The sequence below is a fragment of the Chiloscyllium punctatum genome, chromosome 14 (genome assembly GCF_047496795.1).
Source record: "Chiloscyllium punctatum isolate Juve2018m chromosome 14, sChiPun1.3, whole genome shotgun sequence".
Lineage (NCBI taxonomy): Eukaryota > Metazoa > Chordata > Chondrichthyes > Orectolobiformes > Hemiscylliidae > Chiloscyllium > Chiloscyllium punctatum.
The window spans coordinates 2209021-2229322 of NC_092752.1; the positions used below are offsets into that span (position 1 = coordinate 2209021).

Here is a 20302-nt window from a genome sequence, read left to right on the forward strand (position 1 = left end):
TATGAAGAATCAAAAGGAAGACTATTACTTAAATGGAGACAGATTCCTAAAAAGTGTAGTAGAGAGGGAATTGGGTGTCCTTGTGCATGAAACATAAATATCAGCATGTAGGTGCAGCAAATAATTAAGAAAGCAAATGGAATTTTGGTCTTTTATTGCTAGCAAGTTGGAGCTTAAAATAGGGAAGTTTTGTTCGAATTGTTCAGGGTATTGATGAGGCTGCGTCTGGGGTACTATGTATAGTGTTGGTCCCAAAATTAAAAAAAGGATATATTGGCATTAGAGGCTGTTCAAAAGAGGTTCACGAGATTGATTTCCGGGATGAAAGGGTTGACTTATCAAGAATAGCTAAACAGGTTAGGCCTTTATTAATTTAGAGTTTAGGCGAATGTGAGTGATCTTACAAGATTCTGAGAAGCTTGACAGGGTAGATTTTGAGAAGATGTTTCCACTAGTGAGGAAATCTTGAACTAGTGACACATGTACAGAATAAGGTGACTCTTATTCAAAACTGAGATGCGGAGGAATTAGTGAATGGCTGAAGTTCTCTATCACAGACAATTGTGGAGGCTAGTGAATTGTAGAGGTAGGTAGATTGTTGAAATATCAAGGAGTTGATGGCTATGCTGAGCTGGCATGAAAAAGGATTTGAAGACTGGGGCAAATCAGCCATTATCTTGAATGGCAGGGCAGGCTTGCGGCTGAATGGCCTGCTACTGTTCCTGTCTCATATGTTATTTTTCTTGCATTGTGGTTACCCTCAAGCTTCACATAAACAATTTCCAGTCCTTTGTGGACGATGGCTCCTTGCAGACATACTGACCTGTGTCGAAAGTTTCATAATGACTACAAGGTGATAGAAATGATATTTATGGATGTAGGGCTTTCACTAATGTAGATAGATTGAGGGCTTCAGAGTGTAAAACCAAAACGAGACAGTTAGACTTCAAAAAACTTTCACTTCTATTTTTAACATTGTAGGTGTGGAGAAAATAAATTGGATTTTGAAGCAATTAAATTTCTGTGTGAGCTGCTGAAGTCTCCAGACTACAAACTGAAGCTGCTGGGGTATGCAACTAAATTCTTTACTGAACACACCAGAAATAGTCTCTGATATGTTTATATTGAGAGGTCTGTAAGTTAGTGGGTAATGTTCCTGCTTCTGAGCTAGAAGCTCCTGTGTTGTGTCCCACCCGGGATTTGATGACCAAGGAAGGTGAGTTTATAAGTCAGTGAAACAGTCTGATTATCAATCTTCAAATCCTTCCAACACATTCCAATGGTGGGTGATAAAAACAGGAGTGATTCTTGGTCAGTCATTCAATACAAAACAAACTGTTTTGGAGCCTCTACCATACTACCCATAGCTCCAGCTATGATAGGATCTTGGCTGTGGATGACAGGATTTTGTGAGGTTCTATTCCCTAAAGTTGTGGCTCTGTCTGACTCCCAGATCCGTCATTCTGAGCTATGTCAAAATATAAGCCAAAACCCAGTCTCTGTCCAGGCACCACTGGTTCACTTATCCTTCGGTCACCTGTCCACAGGCCACCAGTGAACATTCAATCTCACCTAAGAATTAGCAAAAATTGATTCTGACTTCTTCAACACTGCTGACTGAAATGACCAGGTATAAATGAGCTCCTACTTTTGCTGCGCTCCAACCTTGTGACAAATTCTCCAATTTAGGAACATAGGAACAGGAAGAGCCATTCAACTCCTCGAGCCTATTCCACCATTCAATGAGATCATGGCTGAACTGTGGTCCAACTCCGTATGACTGCCTTTGGCTCATATCCCTTAACAATTCGGCTTAAACAAAAATTAACTCTCAGATTCAAAATTAACAACTAATCCAGCATCCACTGTCATTTGTGGAAGAGAGTTTCAAACCTCTGGCACTCTTTGTGGTTAGAAGTGCTTCCTTACATTTGTCCTGAATGATCTAGCCCTAATTTTCAGACTATAGAATTTTGACCTACTGGAAAGAGTTTATCTATTTATCATTTAGTTTGTCATTTGCTGTTAATATTTTGAAGACTTTGATTAGACCACCCCTTAACATTCTAAGTTCTATAGAAAACAAGCCTAATTTGTACAATGTCTCCTCACAACCGAACCCATGAAGTCCAGGTATCATTCTTGTAAAGCTACAATGTGCTCCCTCCAAGGCCAATATATCGCCCCTAAGGTGTATTGCCCAGATTCCAAATGGGATAGCCCAAATTGTTAAGCTTCTCCATCGAGGGTTGACTGGGGTTCCTTGTTTTTACTCACCTGTCCCCTCCGTTGTCACAATAAGGTTAGTTCAAAAATGGATCTCTTCCCTTTTGGAAACCTTTCTCCTAGATTCAAAAGAACTTGTGTTTTGAAGGGGTCCAATTCAACCAGGCTATCTTAGCAAAGGAGTGAGTTTATTAATCACTAAATGCGAGAAGCATTAGTAATGTAACACAAACACATTAGAAATAAGAGGTGAACCCAAGAAGATGAAAGTGAAACAAATCTGATATACAGATTAATCTCTGAATTCTTTGCAAAGAGCAAATGGTTGAACATTGTGATCATTACAGTAAAGGATATGAGAAGCCTTGACACTGGTAGTTGAACTGTCAGATCCATGACTTGAGTTTTGCAAATTGGTCAAAAATCTGTAGTTCTGATTTTACTGGAGTGTGATTGAATTCTGGCATTCATGGTGAGAGAGAGTCCTTTTGTCCTGTTTCTATTTGTTGGGTTTACAGCGCTTGGAATGAGAGAGAATCTCCCTTCTACTTCCAACATGGGAGTGACTCGGGGCTAGTTCTTTGGCTGTGATCTTTATGGCATGCTAATGTTTGAACCCAGGCTAGAAAATATGAGAACATCAGTCCCATTAGCACACTCCAGTGGAGTTGAAATTGGCTTTTTAAACCCAGTACACAAAAACAAGTCTACAGTTTCGGATATAATCTGTAGATGTTTGCTGTTGGGAGCTGATTTGTCAGCCCCTCAATACGTTGTAGTGAGAAGCAATCACAATCTTTTCTGTTTTGAAAATAATTCCTACATAATGGCGAATCTTTAATTATTTCTGCTTTAAAGAAAACTTACTTTATCTATGTGGATTTGGCCATTAATTAATGTTCTCTCCATCAAATTGAAGCATTTCTATCAATCCCCCAACACTGTAAATCACCCTTTCCTGACACATGATTATATTCATTCACTGTCTTTATATGTAAATTGTTTGGGGTCTGAATGGAAAAAAACGTAAACTGGGAATTGAATTGCACTGAGGGAATATTGAACAAAATGCAACTGAGCTTCAACGTCATGTTCCACCGGTGCATAGTTAACCTTTTAAAAAGTGAATGAGCTCACAGACAGTAATACGTTCTAGAGTCTGAACAAGTTGCCAACAGAATTTGCACACTGCTCCAGACTTTAATATGAACACAATTTTGGTTAAGTGCTTGTTGCAGTCTGCTAAATGTTTTATTTTAGTATTCTTTATCTCAAACAGTCTGGGCTGGACAGACATTGGGAATAATGAGTTGAGAGAACTTTGTGATGCCCTAAAGGACAACGAAACACTACAGGAACTGTGGTACCTTGATCAACACTGGGCATTTCAGTCTGTATCGTTGTCTGCCTGTCTCACTCGTCTGATTAGTTTTCTATTTGTCTGTCTGTCTGTCTGTTTATTGATCTACTATTGTTTGGTCTGATTGCCTGTCGGTTGGATTACCTATTGAGTTGTTTGTCTTTCTTTTGGGTTACTTGCGCATCAGGTTGCCTGTATATTGGCTTGTCTGTCTGTTCGGTTGTCATAGAGCTGTATAGCACGGAAACAGACCCTTCGGTCCAACTTGTCCATGCTGATCAGATATCCTAATCTAATTGAGTCCCATTTGTCAGCACTTGGCCCATATCCCTCTAAACCTTTCCTATTCATATACCCACCCAGATGCCTTTTAAATGCTGCAATTGTACCAGCCTCCACCACTTCCTCTGGCAGCTCATTCCATACACCACTCTCTGCGTGAAAGAGTTGCCCCCAGGTCCCTTTTATATCTTTCCCCTCTCACCCTAAACCTATGCCCACTAGCTCTGGACTCCCCACAGGGAAAAGACCTTGTCCATTTACCCTATCTATGCCCCTCATGATTTTATAATCTTCTGTAAGGTCACCCCTCAGCCTCCAACGCTCCAGGGAAAACAGCCCCAGCTTATTCAGCCTCTCCCTGTAGCTCAAAACCTTCAATTCTGGTAACGTTCTTGTAGATCTTTTCTGAACCTTTTCAAGTTTCACAACATCCTTCTGATAGAAAGGAGACCAGAATTGCACACAATATTCCAAAAGTGGCTTAACCAATGTTTTGTACAGCTGCAACATGACCTCTCAACTCCTAAACTCAATGCTCCGACGAATAAAGGAAAGCATATCAAATGCTTTCTTCACTATTCTGTATACCTGTGACTCTACTTTCAAGGAATTATGAACCTGAACTCCAAGGTCTCTTTGTTCAGCAACACTCCCAGGACCTTACCATTAAGTGTATAAGTCCTGATCTGATTTGCTTTCCCAAAATGCAGCACCTTGCATTTATCTAAGTTAAACTCCATCTGCCACTCCTCAGCCCATCATCTCATCTCATCTCATCAAGATCCCGTTGTACTCTGAGGTAATGACTTCGTTGTCCACTACATCTCAAATTTTGGTGTCATCTGTAAACTTACTAACTATACCTCCTATGTTCGCATCCAAATCTTTTATGTAAATGATGAAATGTAGTGGACCCAGCACTGATCCTTGTGGCACTCCACTGGTTACAGGCCTCCAGTCTGAAAAACAACCCTCCACCACCACTTTCTGTCTTCTACCTTTGAGCCAGTTCTGTATCCAAATGGCTAGTTCTCCCTTTATTCCATGAGATCTAACCTTGCTAACCAGTCTCCTTGTTGAACGCCTTACTTAAATCCATGTAGATCATGTCCAAGGCTCTGCCTTTATCAATCCTCTTTGTTACTTCTTCAACAAACTCAATCAAGTTTGTGAGACATGATTTCCCACGCACAAAGCCATTTTGATTATTCCTAATCAGTTCTTGCCTTTCCAAATACATGTACATCCTGTCCCTCAGAATTCCCTCCAACAACTTGCCCACCACCGATGTCAGGGTCACTGGTCTATAGTTCCCTGGCTTGTCTTTTCCTTACCACCTTTCTTAAATAGTGTCACCATGTTTGCTAACCTCCAGTCTTCTGGCACCTCACCTGTGACTATCGATCATACAAATTTTTCAGCAAGGAGTCCAGCGATCACTTCCATAGCTTCCCACTGAGTTCTAGAGTACATCTGATCAGGTTGTGGTGATTTATCCACTTTTATGTGTTTCAAGACATTCAGCACCACCTCCTCTGTCATATGGACATTGTCTTTTGTGTTATCTGTCTGCCTGTCCGTCTGTTCGGGCTGTTTATGCAGTTTTTGAAGAGCAAACTCACTGTTCTTTTTCAGGATTGAAGGTTGTAATGCTGATTATGATGGAGTATCTGGATTTACTGCAATCTCTTCCACTAATACTACACTAAAGAAAGTGGTGTAAGTAGCACAAATGTAACTCTCTTAATGCTCAATATTGCTAAAATTACCCTTGTGAATATTATTAAATACTTCAGGGTTAAGTATTCTTTGTATTTGTATATGATGGATACAGCTGCTAGAAAAGATTGAACAGGTGAGGTCTACTCTAGAAATTAGAAGGCTGAGGGGTGACCAGACAGAAGCCCTTAAAATTGTGAAAGGCCTTGAAGGCTTTTTGATTTAGTGAAGAAAACCAGAACTAGGTACCCTAAATCTGAGAAATATCTAATGAATCCATCAGGTAATTCTGTAAAAAAAAAACATCTTTATCCAGTGAAGACAAATGGTCTCGTTCTGCAATGGACCAGTTCCGTGGTGAGAATATGGAACTCGCTACCACAGTGATCGAGGTGAATATTCCCTTTGTTTAGATGCTCAAAGCTTACAGACAGTTTAGAAAGTTGGACAGAGGATATGAGATTACTTGAAGACCATTCTTCAGACCAATGTTTGACTACCCTGAATAAGTAAAAAAAATCTCCTCCCTCATTATTGGATGTTAAATGGAGACACTATAGGAAATGATTACTGGTGAAACATTCTGCTGAAACATTCAATCAGTTTACAAGCAAGGGTGATGGAAAGCACTCTAACCAGTCCTCCATTGCTAGAATCTCAAATTTCCAGAGGGAACAAATGTACACTGCCTGAAGCCACTGTGGATTCCTCCAACACTGATCATATTTGGGCTAAAAGCCCTGGCATCTAAAAGAAATGAATAAGGAGTTGGGGGCTTTGTTTACAGAACCACTCTGATTAGTGTCTGGTCAAACCCAAGCAGGGATTTGGCATCAGGTTTAAAGCAGGATGAAGAACTTGAGTGAGGCCCCTGAGTATGGATTAGGCTGTGTAATCGGTCCATGGGTTATTACCTGTAGTTGACTTAGTTGATACGGTTTGAAATAGCAGAACTTGGCTGTGTGGAATGTTGCTCCTGCAATATGTGGGAAATCAGGGACACCTCCAGTCTCCATGGTGACTACATAAGCAGGAAGTGTGTTCATCTGCAGTTTCTGATTTGCTGCATAGAGCATCTGGAACTACAGATGGATTTATTATGGAGCATGAGGCTGAGATAGCACTTCTAGTGAGCTGGTCACACCATGAGTAAGGGGAACATAGACAGGGAAGAGTTCAGTGAAGACCAGGAAGATGAGTAAGCATGGGCAGGCCGTGCAGGAGTCCCCTTTGGCTATTCCCCTCTCGAACAATACACCATTTTGAATACTATAGCCTCACCTGGGAAATCAGCAGCAGCCAAATCAGTGACACCAGCCAGAGGTTGTGGTCCATATTGGTACTAATGACACAGGCAGGAAGAGAGATGAGCTCATGCAAAGGGAGTTCATGGAGTTAGGTAGGAAGTGAAGAAGTGGGACCTCTAAGGTTGTAATCTTGGAATTACTCCCTCTGCCACATGCCAGTGAAGCTCAGAATGGGAAGATAGTTAAATACATTACTAAAGAGCTGGATAAGAGGGAGGGCTTCAGATATATGGATCATTGGGATGTCCTCTGGGACAGGTGGGACCTGTACAAGAAAGATGGGTTTCATCTAAACTGGAAGGGCACGGGCATCCTGGCAAGGAAGTTTGCTAATGCCACTTGGGAGAGTTTAAACTAGTGTGGTGGTGGCGGGGGTGGGGGCGGGGGGGGAGGGGAGAAGGAATGTTGCAGCTACATCAGCAACTACAATGACCAAGGAGTCAGACTTAGGCTAGTAAGACTAAGAGGAAGGAGAGACAGGGAGAGGTTACTGAACACAGTAAGACTGGTGGTCGGAAGTGTATTTGTTTTAATGTGAAGATTTATGACAGATGAAGGTAAAGCAGATGAATTTAAGAGCTTGGATTAGTACATCTAACTATGATGTTGCAGCTTGGTTGAGAGGGGGACAAGACTAGCAGCTTAACATTCCAGGATTTAGATGTCTCAGGTGAGACAGACAGGGATGTAAAAGAGGAGGGTGGGGGTGGGGGGAGTTGCATTACTGATATTGGAGAACATCACAGTTACACTGAGGGAGGATATCTTGGAGGACTCATCCAATGAGGCCACATGGGCAGAGCTCAGGAAGAGGAAGGGTGCAATCACTTGATGGGATTGTATAATAGGGCTCCCAACAACCAGCAGGTGGCAGAGGAACAGAAATGTGGACAGATTATGGAAAAATTGAAAAATAAAATGGTTACTGTGATGAGTGATTTTAACTTCCCTTTCATTGTAAAATTGACTGGGACTCACTTCGTGCCAGGGGCTTGGATAGAGGAGAATTTGTTGGTGTAACCAGGATATGTTTTTGAAACAATGTGTAAATAGTCCAACGAGGGAAGGGGCCATACGAGACCTAGTATTGGGGAATGAGCCCAGCCAAGTGATTCAAAGTTTCAGTGGGGTAGCATTTTAGCAACAGTGACCATAATTCTGTTAAGTTTTAAATTAGGGATAAAGACAAGAGTAATCCATGAGTAAAAGTACTAAACTGGCGCTAAATACCACAATATTAGGCAGGAACAGAGGAATGTAGATTGAGGGCAGCTGTGATGGAATCTCTCCCAGAATGTGGGAAAGGCAGGTAAGGAAATTCCTGGGGCCTTGCACAAACTCTTTGTATCCTCGTTAGTCACAGTAGAGTTCCCAGGGGACTAGAGAATATCCAACATTGTTCCTTTGTTTAAGAAGAGCAACAGGGATAATCTGGGAAATTATTGGCTGGTGAGTCTTACATCAATGATGGGGAAATTATTGAAGAAGATGCTTAGGGATAGGATTTAATCAAATTTGGAAAAGTATGGGCTTATTCTTGACAGGCAGCATGGCTTTGTGTAGGGAAAGTTGTGTCTCACAAACTTGATTGAATATTTTTGAGGAAGTGATAAAGATGATTGATGAGGGCGGGGTGGTAGATGTTGTCTGCATGGACTTTAGCAAGGCCTTTGACCAAGGTTCCTCATGGCTAGCTGACACAAAAGGTGAAGTCACATGGGATCCATCGTGAACTGGTAAGATGGATACAGAACAGGCTTAGTCGTAGAAAGCAGACAGTAGAAGTGAAAGTGTCTCTTTCTTACTGGAGATCTGTGACCAGTGGTGTTCCGTAGAGATCAGTGCTGGGAACCCCGTCGCTTGTATACATAAAAATGATATTGAGGAGAATGTGGCTGGCTTGATTAATAAGTTTCTGTATGACACAAAGAATGGCAGGGTGTGGGGGAGGGGAGGGGAGGAGGAGGAGGAGGGGGTTTGAGAGTGAGGAGGATTGCCAGAGGATACGGATAGGCTGGAGATTTGTGCGGAGAAATGACAGGTGGAATTTAGTTTGGACAAATGCAAGATGATGCATTTTGGAAGATCTAATGCAGTAAGGAAGTATACAGTAAATGGCAGAACCCTTAATAGTATCAACATACCAAGGGATCTTTGCATACAGGTGCACAGTTCCTGAAAGTGGCAACACAAGTGGATAAGGTGGCCAAGAAGATAATTGACATACTTGTCTTCATAGGTTAGAGCACAGAGAATAAAAACTGGCAAGTCATGTTAGCCACACTACCAGAAGGATGTTGAGGCTTTGGAGAGAGTACAGAAATGGTTTACCAGGATGTTGCTTAGGTGCATTTGCTGTTAGGATAGATTGGTCAAACTGGGTTTATTTTCATTTGAATGTTGAAGGATGAGGGTGGCCTGATAGAAGATTACAAAATCATGAGAGGTATAGATAGAATGAATAGTTAGAATTTTTTCCCAGAGTAGAAATGTCAATTACTTTGGATATAGGTTTAAGGTAAAAGGGGGTAAGTTTAAAGGAGATGTGAGAGGCAATTTTAATTTTTTAATAGAGAATGATATGTGCCTAGAATGTACTGCCAGAGGTGGTACAAACAATACAATAGCAACATTTAAGAGACAGGGACTAAAGGGCTATGGACTGTGTAGTGGTAAAAGAATTTTAGTTCAGAAAGGCATCATGTGTTGGCGTAGCGCTAGTGGACTGAAGGGCCTGTTGCTGAGCTGTACTATCCTTTGCCCTTTCTTCTTTGCTCTGCAGAGAGACTTGAGGTGGTGAAACTGTTCCCTTCAAACATTCTCTTTCCTGTAGAGATTTAATGGAGGTATCCAAAAAAGTTTTGAAAGACTGACTCAGGAGAAACTGCATGAGAGTCAGTAATCAGAGGGTCATAATTTAAAGTTAGTTATGAAAGAGCCAGGTTGGAGGTGAAAATTTGTTTTTACATGGTGAGCTGTTGTGATCTGGAACATGGGTCTGAAAGGATGGTGGAATAGGAACTTTCAAAAAGAAATTAGGTGAACATAGAAAAGCAAAAAAAAGCAGAAATTGCAGGATTTCTGGAAAAACCTAGGGACATCAGAAACAAAATAATAGCTCTTTGAAAGAGCTGGCAGAGGTATGATGGGTTGAATAGCCTTGTCTGCTATCTGATTGTCAGTCAAACCTATCTGAAGAAAGAATGATACTTCCCTGCAGAATCTGTTCCATGTTTCATGTTGTGATTCTGTTATTTTTCAGGTTAATTGGAAACTGCCTTCAAGAGAAGGATTTGGTGAAACTGTCCCAAAAGCTGAACCCTTCCAATTCTGGTTTTCTCATCACAGGGTTCAATGACGATCATAGCCAGTGGGTGGGTTGGTGTGACTGGATTCTTCAGAGGTGCCAACTGTGTGACAATGAGAAACTTGTCTATTTTCTCATTAAAATCTTTAACAATCTCCTCCAAAATAGTACTTTCACATGGATGCCACAGTGGTGTAAAGAACTACAGGCACTTTTACAAAACAGGATTCAGAAATGCATGTCAGAGGAAATCCGAACTAAGCTGGAGAAGCTCAAAGAAATGATTAGTCAACACTGAGGAGAAAAGTATTGTAATTCTGCAAGGTTTAACAAAAGTGATGTTGGTAATTCAATTGATTAGCTCTACTAAAGAATCAGAACTGACAAAATAGGCAGAATGGCTATTAATTAACACCTTTTCTTTTGCAAAATGTATTTAGAAGGAATGTTCCCAATATTATTTTTCAGCATATATTGGGTTATATTTAATTCAGGGATATAGGATTTCGTTATGCTCTTATATAAAAGCACAGATTAAAACTATAGTTGTTGCGTTTGGAGATGTCTTTGTAATGTGTATCTCTGTAAATACAAGATTAAGTTTGTTTTCACTTGAATGTTGAAGGATGAGGGTGGCCTGATAGTAGATTACAAAATCATGAGAGGTTCTAGTTGCCAGAGGATACCGATAGGATGGAGATTTGTGCGGAGAAATGACAGGTGGAATTTAATTTGGACAAATGTAAGATGATGCATTTTGGAAGATCTAATGCAGGAAGAAAGTATTGGTTTGAGTTCGATCTTTTAGCACCTAACTATCTGATCCTGTAACATATGGCAAATAATTTTAAATATTAATAATCAATGAATTAGTCTAGCCTTCCCCCAGCCCCTTCCCCCTCCCTCTATTTACCTCTGGGATTCTCTCCCCCTCCTCAGTCCTGACGAAGGGTTTTGGTCCAAACTGTTGACTTTCCTGCTTCTCGCATGCTGTCTGACCTGCTGTGCTTTTCCAGCTTCATATCTATTAACTCTGGCTTCCAGTATCGCAGTCCTTACTGTGACCAATTAATCAGTTTGTCACAGCACTGGTTCGATAAAGAATTTTGGCTGTATCTCAGGAGAATACTTCTTGGAATAGATGACATGATATTGTTTGTCTGCAATTGAAAATTCGCAAGGTAAAGGACATCTCACAGAGTGCAACACTCTCTCCGGACTGCAGTGAAATACCAGCTGAGGTTTCATTAACCATTCAACCTACAGCCTCTTGCACAAAGGCTAGAAAGCCAATAAATGAGTCACACAGATTCTTGTGAGCAAGTCTCTGAGTGCCGCATCTGAAATTTGATACCATCTGTTCATGAAATGTTAAACTGAGGTCTCAATAGTCTCCCTTGATGGACATAAGACAATATCCTGTGGTCCTCTTTTGAAGAAGACTGGCAGGTGCTCCCTGGTTTCCCCACCAATATTCATCCCTCAATCAACATTTTTATTTCCACACTGTTATTTGTGGAATCTTGCTGTGTGCAAATTAGCTGCCTCATTTCCTACATTACAACAGTGCTGATGCTTCAATAAAAAAATTCTGAATTGGCTTTAAACCACTTCGGAACGTTGTGAAAATGTGCTTCCTTCCTGTCCATTAGAATACCTTTTCATGCTGTGTGTGAACTGTAGGAAAGTCACCTCACTGTGGAATCTGAACTTAGAAAATAACCCTCTTTCATTGAAACATGTTCTTCTTCCCTTGTACCTTTCAACAATCGTAATTTATAATTGTGACAGCAATTCAACAAAGTATGGTTATCAACAATACTGTCAGTAATTGTGTACAGTAGATGTGTATTTTGAGCAGTTTTCACATATTCAGGACATACCAAAATGCTGACCACCTGTGATGGTGCAGCTCTCCCTCAGCACTGACCCTCTGACAGTGCAACACTCCCTCAGTACTGACCCTCTGACAGTGCAACACTCCCTCAGCACTGACCCTCTGACAGTGCAACACTCCTTCAGTACTGATCCTCTGACAGTGTGGCATTCCCTCAGTATTGACATTTTGACAGTGCAGCACTCCTTCAGCACTGACCCTCTGACAGTGAGGCGCTCCCTCAGCATTGACCCTCTGACTTTGTGGAACTCCCTCAGCACTGACCCTCTGATAGTGCAGCACTCCCTCAGTACCATCCCACCAACAGTGTGGCATTTCCTAAGTGCTGACCCTCTAACAGTGTGGCACCACCTCAGTGCTGACCATCCAACAGTGTCGATCCTCCGACAAGGTGAAACTCACTCAGTATTGACCTTCTGATGGTTCAGCACTCCCTCAGCACTGACCCTCTGACAGTGTCGCACTCCCTCAGTGTTAACCTTCCAACAGTGCAGCACTCCCTCAGTGCTGACCCTCTGATACTATAGCACTCCCTCAGCACTGACTCCCTGACATGTGGCACTCCTTTATTACTGATCCTCTGACAGTGTGGCATTCCCTTAGTTCTGACCCTCTAACAGTGCGGCATACCCTTAGTACAAACCCTCTGACAGCGTGGCACTCCCTCAGTTCTGATCCTCTGACAGCGTGGCACTCCCTCAGTACTGACACTCTGATAGTGCAGCACTCCCACAGTGCTGACCCTCCAAGAATGCGGCATTTCCTCAATACTGACCGTCTGACAGTCCAGCACTCCCTAAGTACTGGCCCTCTGACAGTGCGGCAGACCCTTGGTACTGACCCTCTAACAGTGTGGCACTCCCTAAGCACTGGCCCTCTGACAGTACAGCACTCCCATAGTGCTGACCCTCCAACAATGCAGCATTCCCTCAGTACTGACCCTCTGACAGCATAGCACTCTCTCAGTACTGACCCTCTAACAGCGCGGCACTCACTAAGCACTGACCCTCCAACAGTGCATCACTCCCTCAGCACTGACCCTCTGACAGTGCCGCACTCCCTCAGTGCTGATCCTCCGACAATGTGGAACTCCCTTAGTACCGACCGTCTGACGGTTCAGCACTCCCTTATTACTGATCCTCCGACAGTGCGGCACTCCCTCAGTACTGACCCTCTGACAGTGTGGCACTCCCTCAGTACTGACCCTCCGACAATTCGGCACTCCCTCAGTACTGACCCTCTGACAGTGTCACACTCCCTCAGTGATAACCTTTCAACAGTGCAGCACTCTCAGTGCTGACCTCTGATACTGCAGCACTCCCTCACCACTGACCCTCTGACCGTGTGGCACTTCCTTAGTTCTGACCCTCTGACAGTGCAACACTTCCTAAATACTGATCCTCCAGCAGTGTGACACTCCCTTAGGTCTGACCCTCCAATAGTGCAGCACTCCCTCACCACTGACCCTCTGACAGTGTGGCTCTCCCTCAGTACTGACGCTCTGACAGCGCGGCACTCCCTCACCAGTGACCCTCTGACAGTGTGGCACTCCCTCAGCACTGACCCTCTGATAGTGCAGCACTCCCTCAGCACTGACCCATTGATAATGCGGCACTCCCTCAGCACTGACCCTCTGACATTGCGGCACTCCCTCAGCACTGACCCTCTGACAGTGTGGCACTCCCTCAGCACTGACCCTCTGACAGTGTGGCACTCCCTCAGCACTGACCCTCTGACAGTGTGGCACTCCCTCAGCACTGACCCTCCGACAGTGCGGCACTCCCTCAGCAATGACCCTCCGACACTGCAGCACTCCCTCAGCACTGACCCAACGACATGCGGCACTCTCAAAGTACTGACCCTCTGATGGTGCGGTACTCCCTCAGTACCGTCCCTCCAACAGTGCAGAATTCCCTAAGTACTGAGCTCTGACCGTATAGCATTCTCTGAGTACTGACCTTCCAACAGTACAGCACTCCGTTTATCTGACCCTCAGACAATGTGGCACTCTCTCAGTACTGAGCCTCTGACAGTGCAGCTCTAACTCAATACTGACCCTCCGACAGTGTAGCACTCCCTCAGTGCTAACCTTTCAACTGTGCAGCATTCTTTCAGTGGCACTCTCTTAGTACTGACCTTCCAACAGAATAGCACTCCCTTAGTACTAATCCTCTGACAATGCAGCACTCCCTCAGTCCTGACACTATGATAATGCGACACTCCCTCAGCACTGATCCTCTGACAGTACAGTACTCCCTTAGCACTAACCCTCTGATAGTGCGGCACTCCCTCAATACTGACCATCTGACAGTGCGGCACTCCCTTAGTACTGACCCTCCGACAGTGCGGCACTCCCTCAGCAATGACCCTCCGACACTGCAGCACTCCCTCAGCGCTGACCCAACGACATGTGGCACTCTCAAAGTACTGATCCTCTGACAGTGCAACACTCCTTCAGTATTTCTCCTCCAAAAGTTCAGCATTCCCCCAGCACTGACCCTCCTGATGGTGCAGCATTATTTGTGATCCTTATTAGAGATACTCTGACAGTGCTGCTGCTCCTCATTAGTGACCCTCCAATAGAGTGTTAATCCATCAATACGGACTTTCTATGGTGTGATACCTCCTGAGTCCTAATCCTTTGACAGTGTGGCAGCATCAGTCTCTCTACTTTGTTTAAGTCTCAAGCATTTTCTGACTCAGAGTTAACCCACTGATGTTACTCGCATTGAGTTTCTGTTTCTACAGCACTTTTGTTAATATTGCAACTACTTTTGTTCTTTATGGTCTTCTGGTGGGAAAGCTAGCAACAGGAGACACTTCCTGGCAATTTAGCCTTTTCTAAGTTTTGAAGATGTGTCATCTTCTGTGTGGCCATTTGTATAGATTAGGTTTTCAAAATCTGGATTTCATATCACTGTGAAGAAACATTTGCATTAAATGTGTTTATTTTTCATGAAAGCTTCATTCTGCCAGAATAATGAAATAACAAAGCTTGCTGTTAAAACTTGCAATCAATGAAAAAATTGTGATTAGCAGCTGCTCAGTGAAGGAATTAAAATTAAAACATCAATGTAATGTTTATCCATTGGAGATGCAGAGTTTACAAAACTTGAATTCTGACTTGATAAAATCACAATTGGAGACCAGCTGTTTTGTGGATGAAATAAAATTTATGTAATATTTTCCTTGGGTTTTTCTGCTGATGTGAATCCTCATTACGGCTGGACTGGAATCATGGGACTGATGCTGTAGATTAGTTCTGAATGTGAGTGGGTGTAACAATCTTATTTATGAATAGTTTTAGCTCCTCTCTCTCCATAAAATATTTCATACAAAATCCAGTGATAATGGAACAGCATCCTCATAATAAATAATATCTGATGCAGGTCAGGTCAATGGTTGATCATCATCCTGCATCTTCATACCTTTTGTTAAACGTTATCGTGATTAGAACCTTCTGAAGCTTCAATTCATTTGCGCAGATTGAAAAGTATAGCTGGCTGAAATTCCAAGTCCTTGCTTTGGCAGTGAAAACCACAAACACAAACTGTAAATCTACAGAAATCAAACAAGAAATGATAAGATATTTTGTTAATCTCCAACACAGTTTCTCAATGAAGGAAAAATATAATTAATCAACAGATCCTGTGGAGTTACATAATGCTATTTACAAACCGTGGACATCAGATAGTACTGATTACCCAGTGAAATACTTTAAAAAGTGTAGTTGCTGTTATAATGTAGGAAACAGTTTGTGCACAGTTTCCCAAACAGCGATGTGATAAAAAACCATATACTGTAATCTGATTTCAGTGATTTTGGTTGTAGGATAAATATTGGTCCAGAAGAGTAATAAAAACTTGTATTTATAAAACAACTCTAAATGTACTAAGGGCCTAAAGTGCTTCAAAACATAAATTCACACCAAGTCACAAAGACATTATGGTCAGAGGTAGGTATATAGGAGCCTCTGAAAGATGGAGAGGTCTGGAGAGGCAATTCTAGAGCTCAGGACCAAAACTGGTGATGGCATGGCTGCCATTACATTGGAAATGTACAAAAAGCCAAAATGAAAAGAAGTGCAGAGATCTTGAAGGCCGTGGGGCTGTAGGAGATCAGAGAGATAGGAAAGCAGTAAACCAATGGGCAAGAGGAAAGAAATAACTTCCTGTTTCAAAAGAGTGACTATGGGATCATTCATGTTAACCTGTGAATGAATGATGTGTCTCATTTTAAAATCTCGTCTGAAAGAAGCAGCAGAATTTGAGGAGGAAATTACACTGATCCTGCCCAAAAAGAAAGGATGAAATTACATTTCAGGGGTGTCTATGACTCTTGTTTTTTCCTCCTATAATAAGGGACCATGTCTGCAGAATATTTAGGGCTTTTGTTCATTGCAACATTTCAAAAGTTCTCCCTTGTTCTGTGCTGGCTCTAAGGAAATCCCCTGAAAATTCTCAGACCGAGCTAATCTATATAGGACTGAAGATGACAAGACCATTTCTATCTTTGGCTTGTTCATAAACAGGAAATGCTGGAAATATGCAGCAGATCTGGCTGCATTTATGGAGACAGAATCAGAGTTAATTATTTGGAAAGGTAATTGAATATTTACAGCATTTTCTGGTTGTATTTCAGGTATCGACAATCTGCAGCAGTTTAATTTCATCTTTGTTTCAATGGATTGTGACTCTATTGATTGGTGGTTTTAGTAACACTGAAACTTCCTCTTGATTATTATCTTGTTGCCACTCAATGTTTAAGCTTTGTTCATTACACATTTAAAAAATAAAATGGCCTTGATTAGAAGTGTAAACCTTTCTGGTTTGGCTGCTGGTCTTTAACTGTCATATGGACAGGTTGTGTGACATTGAAAAGGCTATTTTCCTGAGGTCTATGGGAATGAGTGCTGAAATAACTCCACAGAGGCTGGTATGCCTTCACCAAATCATCCTTTATTTACACGTGGACAGTCATTGACATCGATTCAGCTCCCTCAGAGCCAGCTGTCAGAGTGTTTATGTACTTCCTTCCCCTTTTCTTTTTCTGCCAAACAGCGGTAGTGCTTATTTTCCCCAGCACCCATGTTGTGTGTGTGCAGGTGTAGGACACAGTGAAGAATGAGTTCAGAAATCTTTATTGATATTCCACCACCAGGAAGAAAAGAAACACCTGAGTGGCCAGTAAAAAGCAGTGGAGAAAGTGAGGATTGCAGATGCTGGAGATCAGAGTCAAAAAATGTGCTGGAAAAGCAGAGCCAGTCAGGCAGCATCCGAGGAGCAGGAGAATCAACGTTTCGAACAGAAGCTCTTAATGACAAGCAATGCCCTTCTCAATAAAGGACAATGCCTGAGTGATCAAAAAGGTGAAGAGGAGGGCAGGAATTAAATCAAAATAGAGTTGGAGAGAGAAATAAAGCACTCCGCTCCCTACAGTGCCCACCTCTCCCTGAAAATCTCGAGGGTGTTGATAGACACTACGTGCTCCTTCTCGAAGGACACCCAGGCCCAAACGTAACCATGGAAGAGGGACAGGAAATCGGCCATAACAACTCCATCCATGGCCCACTGCCTGAACCTGAACTCTTATTTTGTATCTGTCAGCTGGGGCTCCCTGAATGGACCCAATTAACAGCCCCACTCAGGGAACTCATATTCTATGAGGTACACCTGGCTGACCTCGTTACACTCACTGGAAGTGCCATGCACCCGACATCACCTGTTCTCACCCAATTCCCTTTGTTCCAATTTCAGTAAATATCTCTACTTCAGCCACTTCAGAGGAACTGTCTAATCAGGCACAATTGATCACAAAACCAGGTGAGGGGATATTCATGGTGTCCTGAAGAAGGGTTACACCTGAAACATTGAATTCTCCACCTCCTGATGCTGCCTGGCTTGCTGTGTTCTTCCAGCCTCCTGCTTGTCTACCGAGGAGTTATTAAGGCAGGTGACATAGAGGTTGATGTATGGAGATGTAAGGAGGGGCACAGATGATTTAGGGAGGAAATTTCAGATATAAGGTATATCTCCAGTCAGCTAAAAATCATGCCATCACTGGTCGAGCGATTAAAATCAGGGATGTAGAGATCTTCATAGGTTGTGAGGCAGTAGAGTGAGGTGTGTGTATGTAGGCCGTCCTGCACCATGAGCTGACATCTTCCATTCCGCCAAAATATCAAAACAAAATTTTTAACTAAAGCTCAATCCGTGGTGTTTATCAAGATTCAGGTCTCTCTGCACCCTAACTCCAACATTTCAATCCACCCCCTTTGTTTATGTGGGTATCTTGATCATGTGATTGTGATTGGACCTGAATATTATTTCACAACTCAAATCTAGATCCTGCACTTGACCAGAAAAAACTATTGACACAGGAATACTGCCCATGTTCGCAATGTTTAGGAGGTAAAGAGTGGAAGTACGAAAGTGGGGCTTGATATCCTGCAACTCCCTCCTGCAATGATACTATAGGTATTGTCTACCTATACTATACAGACTGCAGCTTGTCAATATAGTAGCTCACCACCACCTTCTTAAGGATGATTGAGGAAAAGTAATGAATATCCTTGATGCCCGCTTCTCATGAACAAATAAAAATTAACTCCCCATTTTCACCCACTTTGCTCAGTTAAATGTTTTGTCCCCCCATCTCCAATATTTTTATCAAGTAGAGAGCAAATTATATAGAATTGTTTTTAATGCCCCTTCGATTTTGTTCCCAGGAATATCAGATGTTAACCTTCAATTCCTGGAAACACGAAGGTTGTTTGAAAGCGTTACTAATTTGCCAACGCAAGTTTAATTAACAGGAAATACAATTAGCACATGACAGATTCACCAGTTATTGCTGGGCTGTCACTGGAATTAACTCTTTGCGATGGGTACAGTTTGAACAGAATTCATTGATGGGCCAGATCAAAAACAGATCTTTAACATGGATGTAATTTTACCTTTTTATTTTATGTTTGCCAGTTTTGCATAATGATAAGTCTGAAACACAAAGTGTTATAGATTAAGTTGCAAAGTTGCACACACAGATATACACATATACACACAAACTCAATTACACATACACACAATAGTAAATATACATCCATTTAAATAAGGACTTAAAGAACCAAGAAAAAGTCACATTTACTGATATAAGGCTAACATCACATTTATTTCAACCATTCCACATTTACTATTTTACCTGTTAATTTGTTTCCAATCCACCTGGGACAGAGACATCTTTTGCACTCACTGAAATTTGCCCTGCTCAAGTTAAGTATCTTATTTTAATTATTTCTCATCCTTTCTTCATAACTATTCTTAAACCTAAGGATATTATGATCCCTGTTTAACACAGAAAAATGCCCCACTTCATTCACCAAAACTAGATCTACCAATATTTCCTTCTTTATTGGGTTGGAGCAACAAAGACCCATGTACACATATCAGGAACACCCCCTTTCATTGCTCTTTATAGTACTGTCTGAGTCTACATTAGGATTACTGTGGTCCCACATTATCATTACTCCACTGGTTTTACATCTATCTGAATCTGAATTTAGAATAGAATAGAATTACAATTAGAATTAGCTTTACTGTCGCATGTACTCAGTGAAAAGTTTACGTGGTGTTACTTTTGATGCTATCTTAGGAAATTTGCTAATGCTCTTCGAGGGGGTCTTAAACTAATGCAGCAGGGGGATGGGAACCTGAATTGTAGTTCGAGTGTAAAGGAGGTTGAGAATAGTGAGGTTCAGGGATAGATTTACAATTTTGCGAGATGGTATCGGCAATCAGGATGTTGTTTAAAACATGTGTACTTGAATTCCATGAGGATCCGGAATAAGGTAGGTGAACTTGCAGCATGGTTTGGTACCTGAGAGTTTGATGTTGTGGCCATTTCAGAGACATGGCTAGAGGAGGGACAGGAATGGTTGTTGCAGATTCCAGGATTTAGATGTTTCAGTAAGAACAGAGAAGATGGTAAATGGAGGGGGGAGGGGTGTGGCATTGTTAATCAAGGGTAGTATTACAGCAGTTGAGAGAATGTTTGAGGACTCATCCACAGAGGTAATTTGGGCTGAGGTTACAAACAGGAAAGGAGAGGTCACCCTGTTGGGAGTTTTCTATAGGCCTTCAAATTGTTCCAGGGATATAGAGGAAAGGATAGTAAAGATGATTCTCGATAAGAGTGAGAGTAACAGGGTA

General features: G+C 42.1%; 2 protein-coding genes across 5 annotated transcripts in view; one reads left to right on the plus strand and one right to left on the minus strand.

The window, feature by feature from the left end:
* Positions 1–13804, plus strand: part of LOC140485542 (NACHT, LRR and PYD domains-containing protein 3-like) — a 30941-nt gene extending 17137 nt beyond the window's left edge. Inside the window, exons 4-7 of the mRNA XM_072583752.1 lie at positions 982–1068; positions 3506–3589; positions 5504–5587; positions 10157–13804. Coding sequence (XP_072439853.1) covers positions 982–1068; positions 3506–3589; positions 5504–5587; positions 10157–10499 — 598 coding nt within the window. The 3' untranslated portion in view covers positions 10500–13804. The remainder of the gene's footprint in view (positions 1–981; positions 1069–3505; positions 3590–5503; positions 5588–10156) is intronic.
* Positions 13805–15042: 1238 nt separating this feature from the next.
* LOC140485543 (B-cell scaffold protein with ankyrin repeats-like) overlaps positions 15043–20302 on the minus strand; it is a 309357-nt gene continuing 304097 nt past the window's right edge. For 3 of the 4 annotated variants that reach the window (XM_072583754.1, XM_072583753.1, XM_072583756.1), the window contains one exon: positions 15043–15656. In XM_072583754.1, coding sequence (XP_072439855.1) covers positions 15567–15656 — 90 coding nt within the window. In that variant the 3' untranslated portion in view covers positions 15043–15566. Of the gene's footprint in view, positions 15657–19053; positions 19094–20302 lie in introns of all 4 variants that reach the window. The other variant, XM_072583755.1, reaches the window with a different exon arrangement.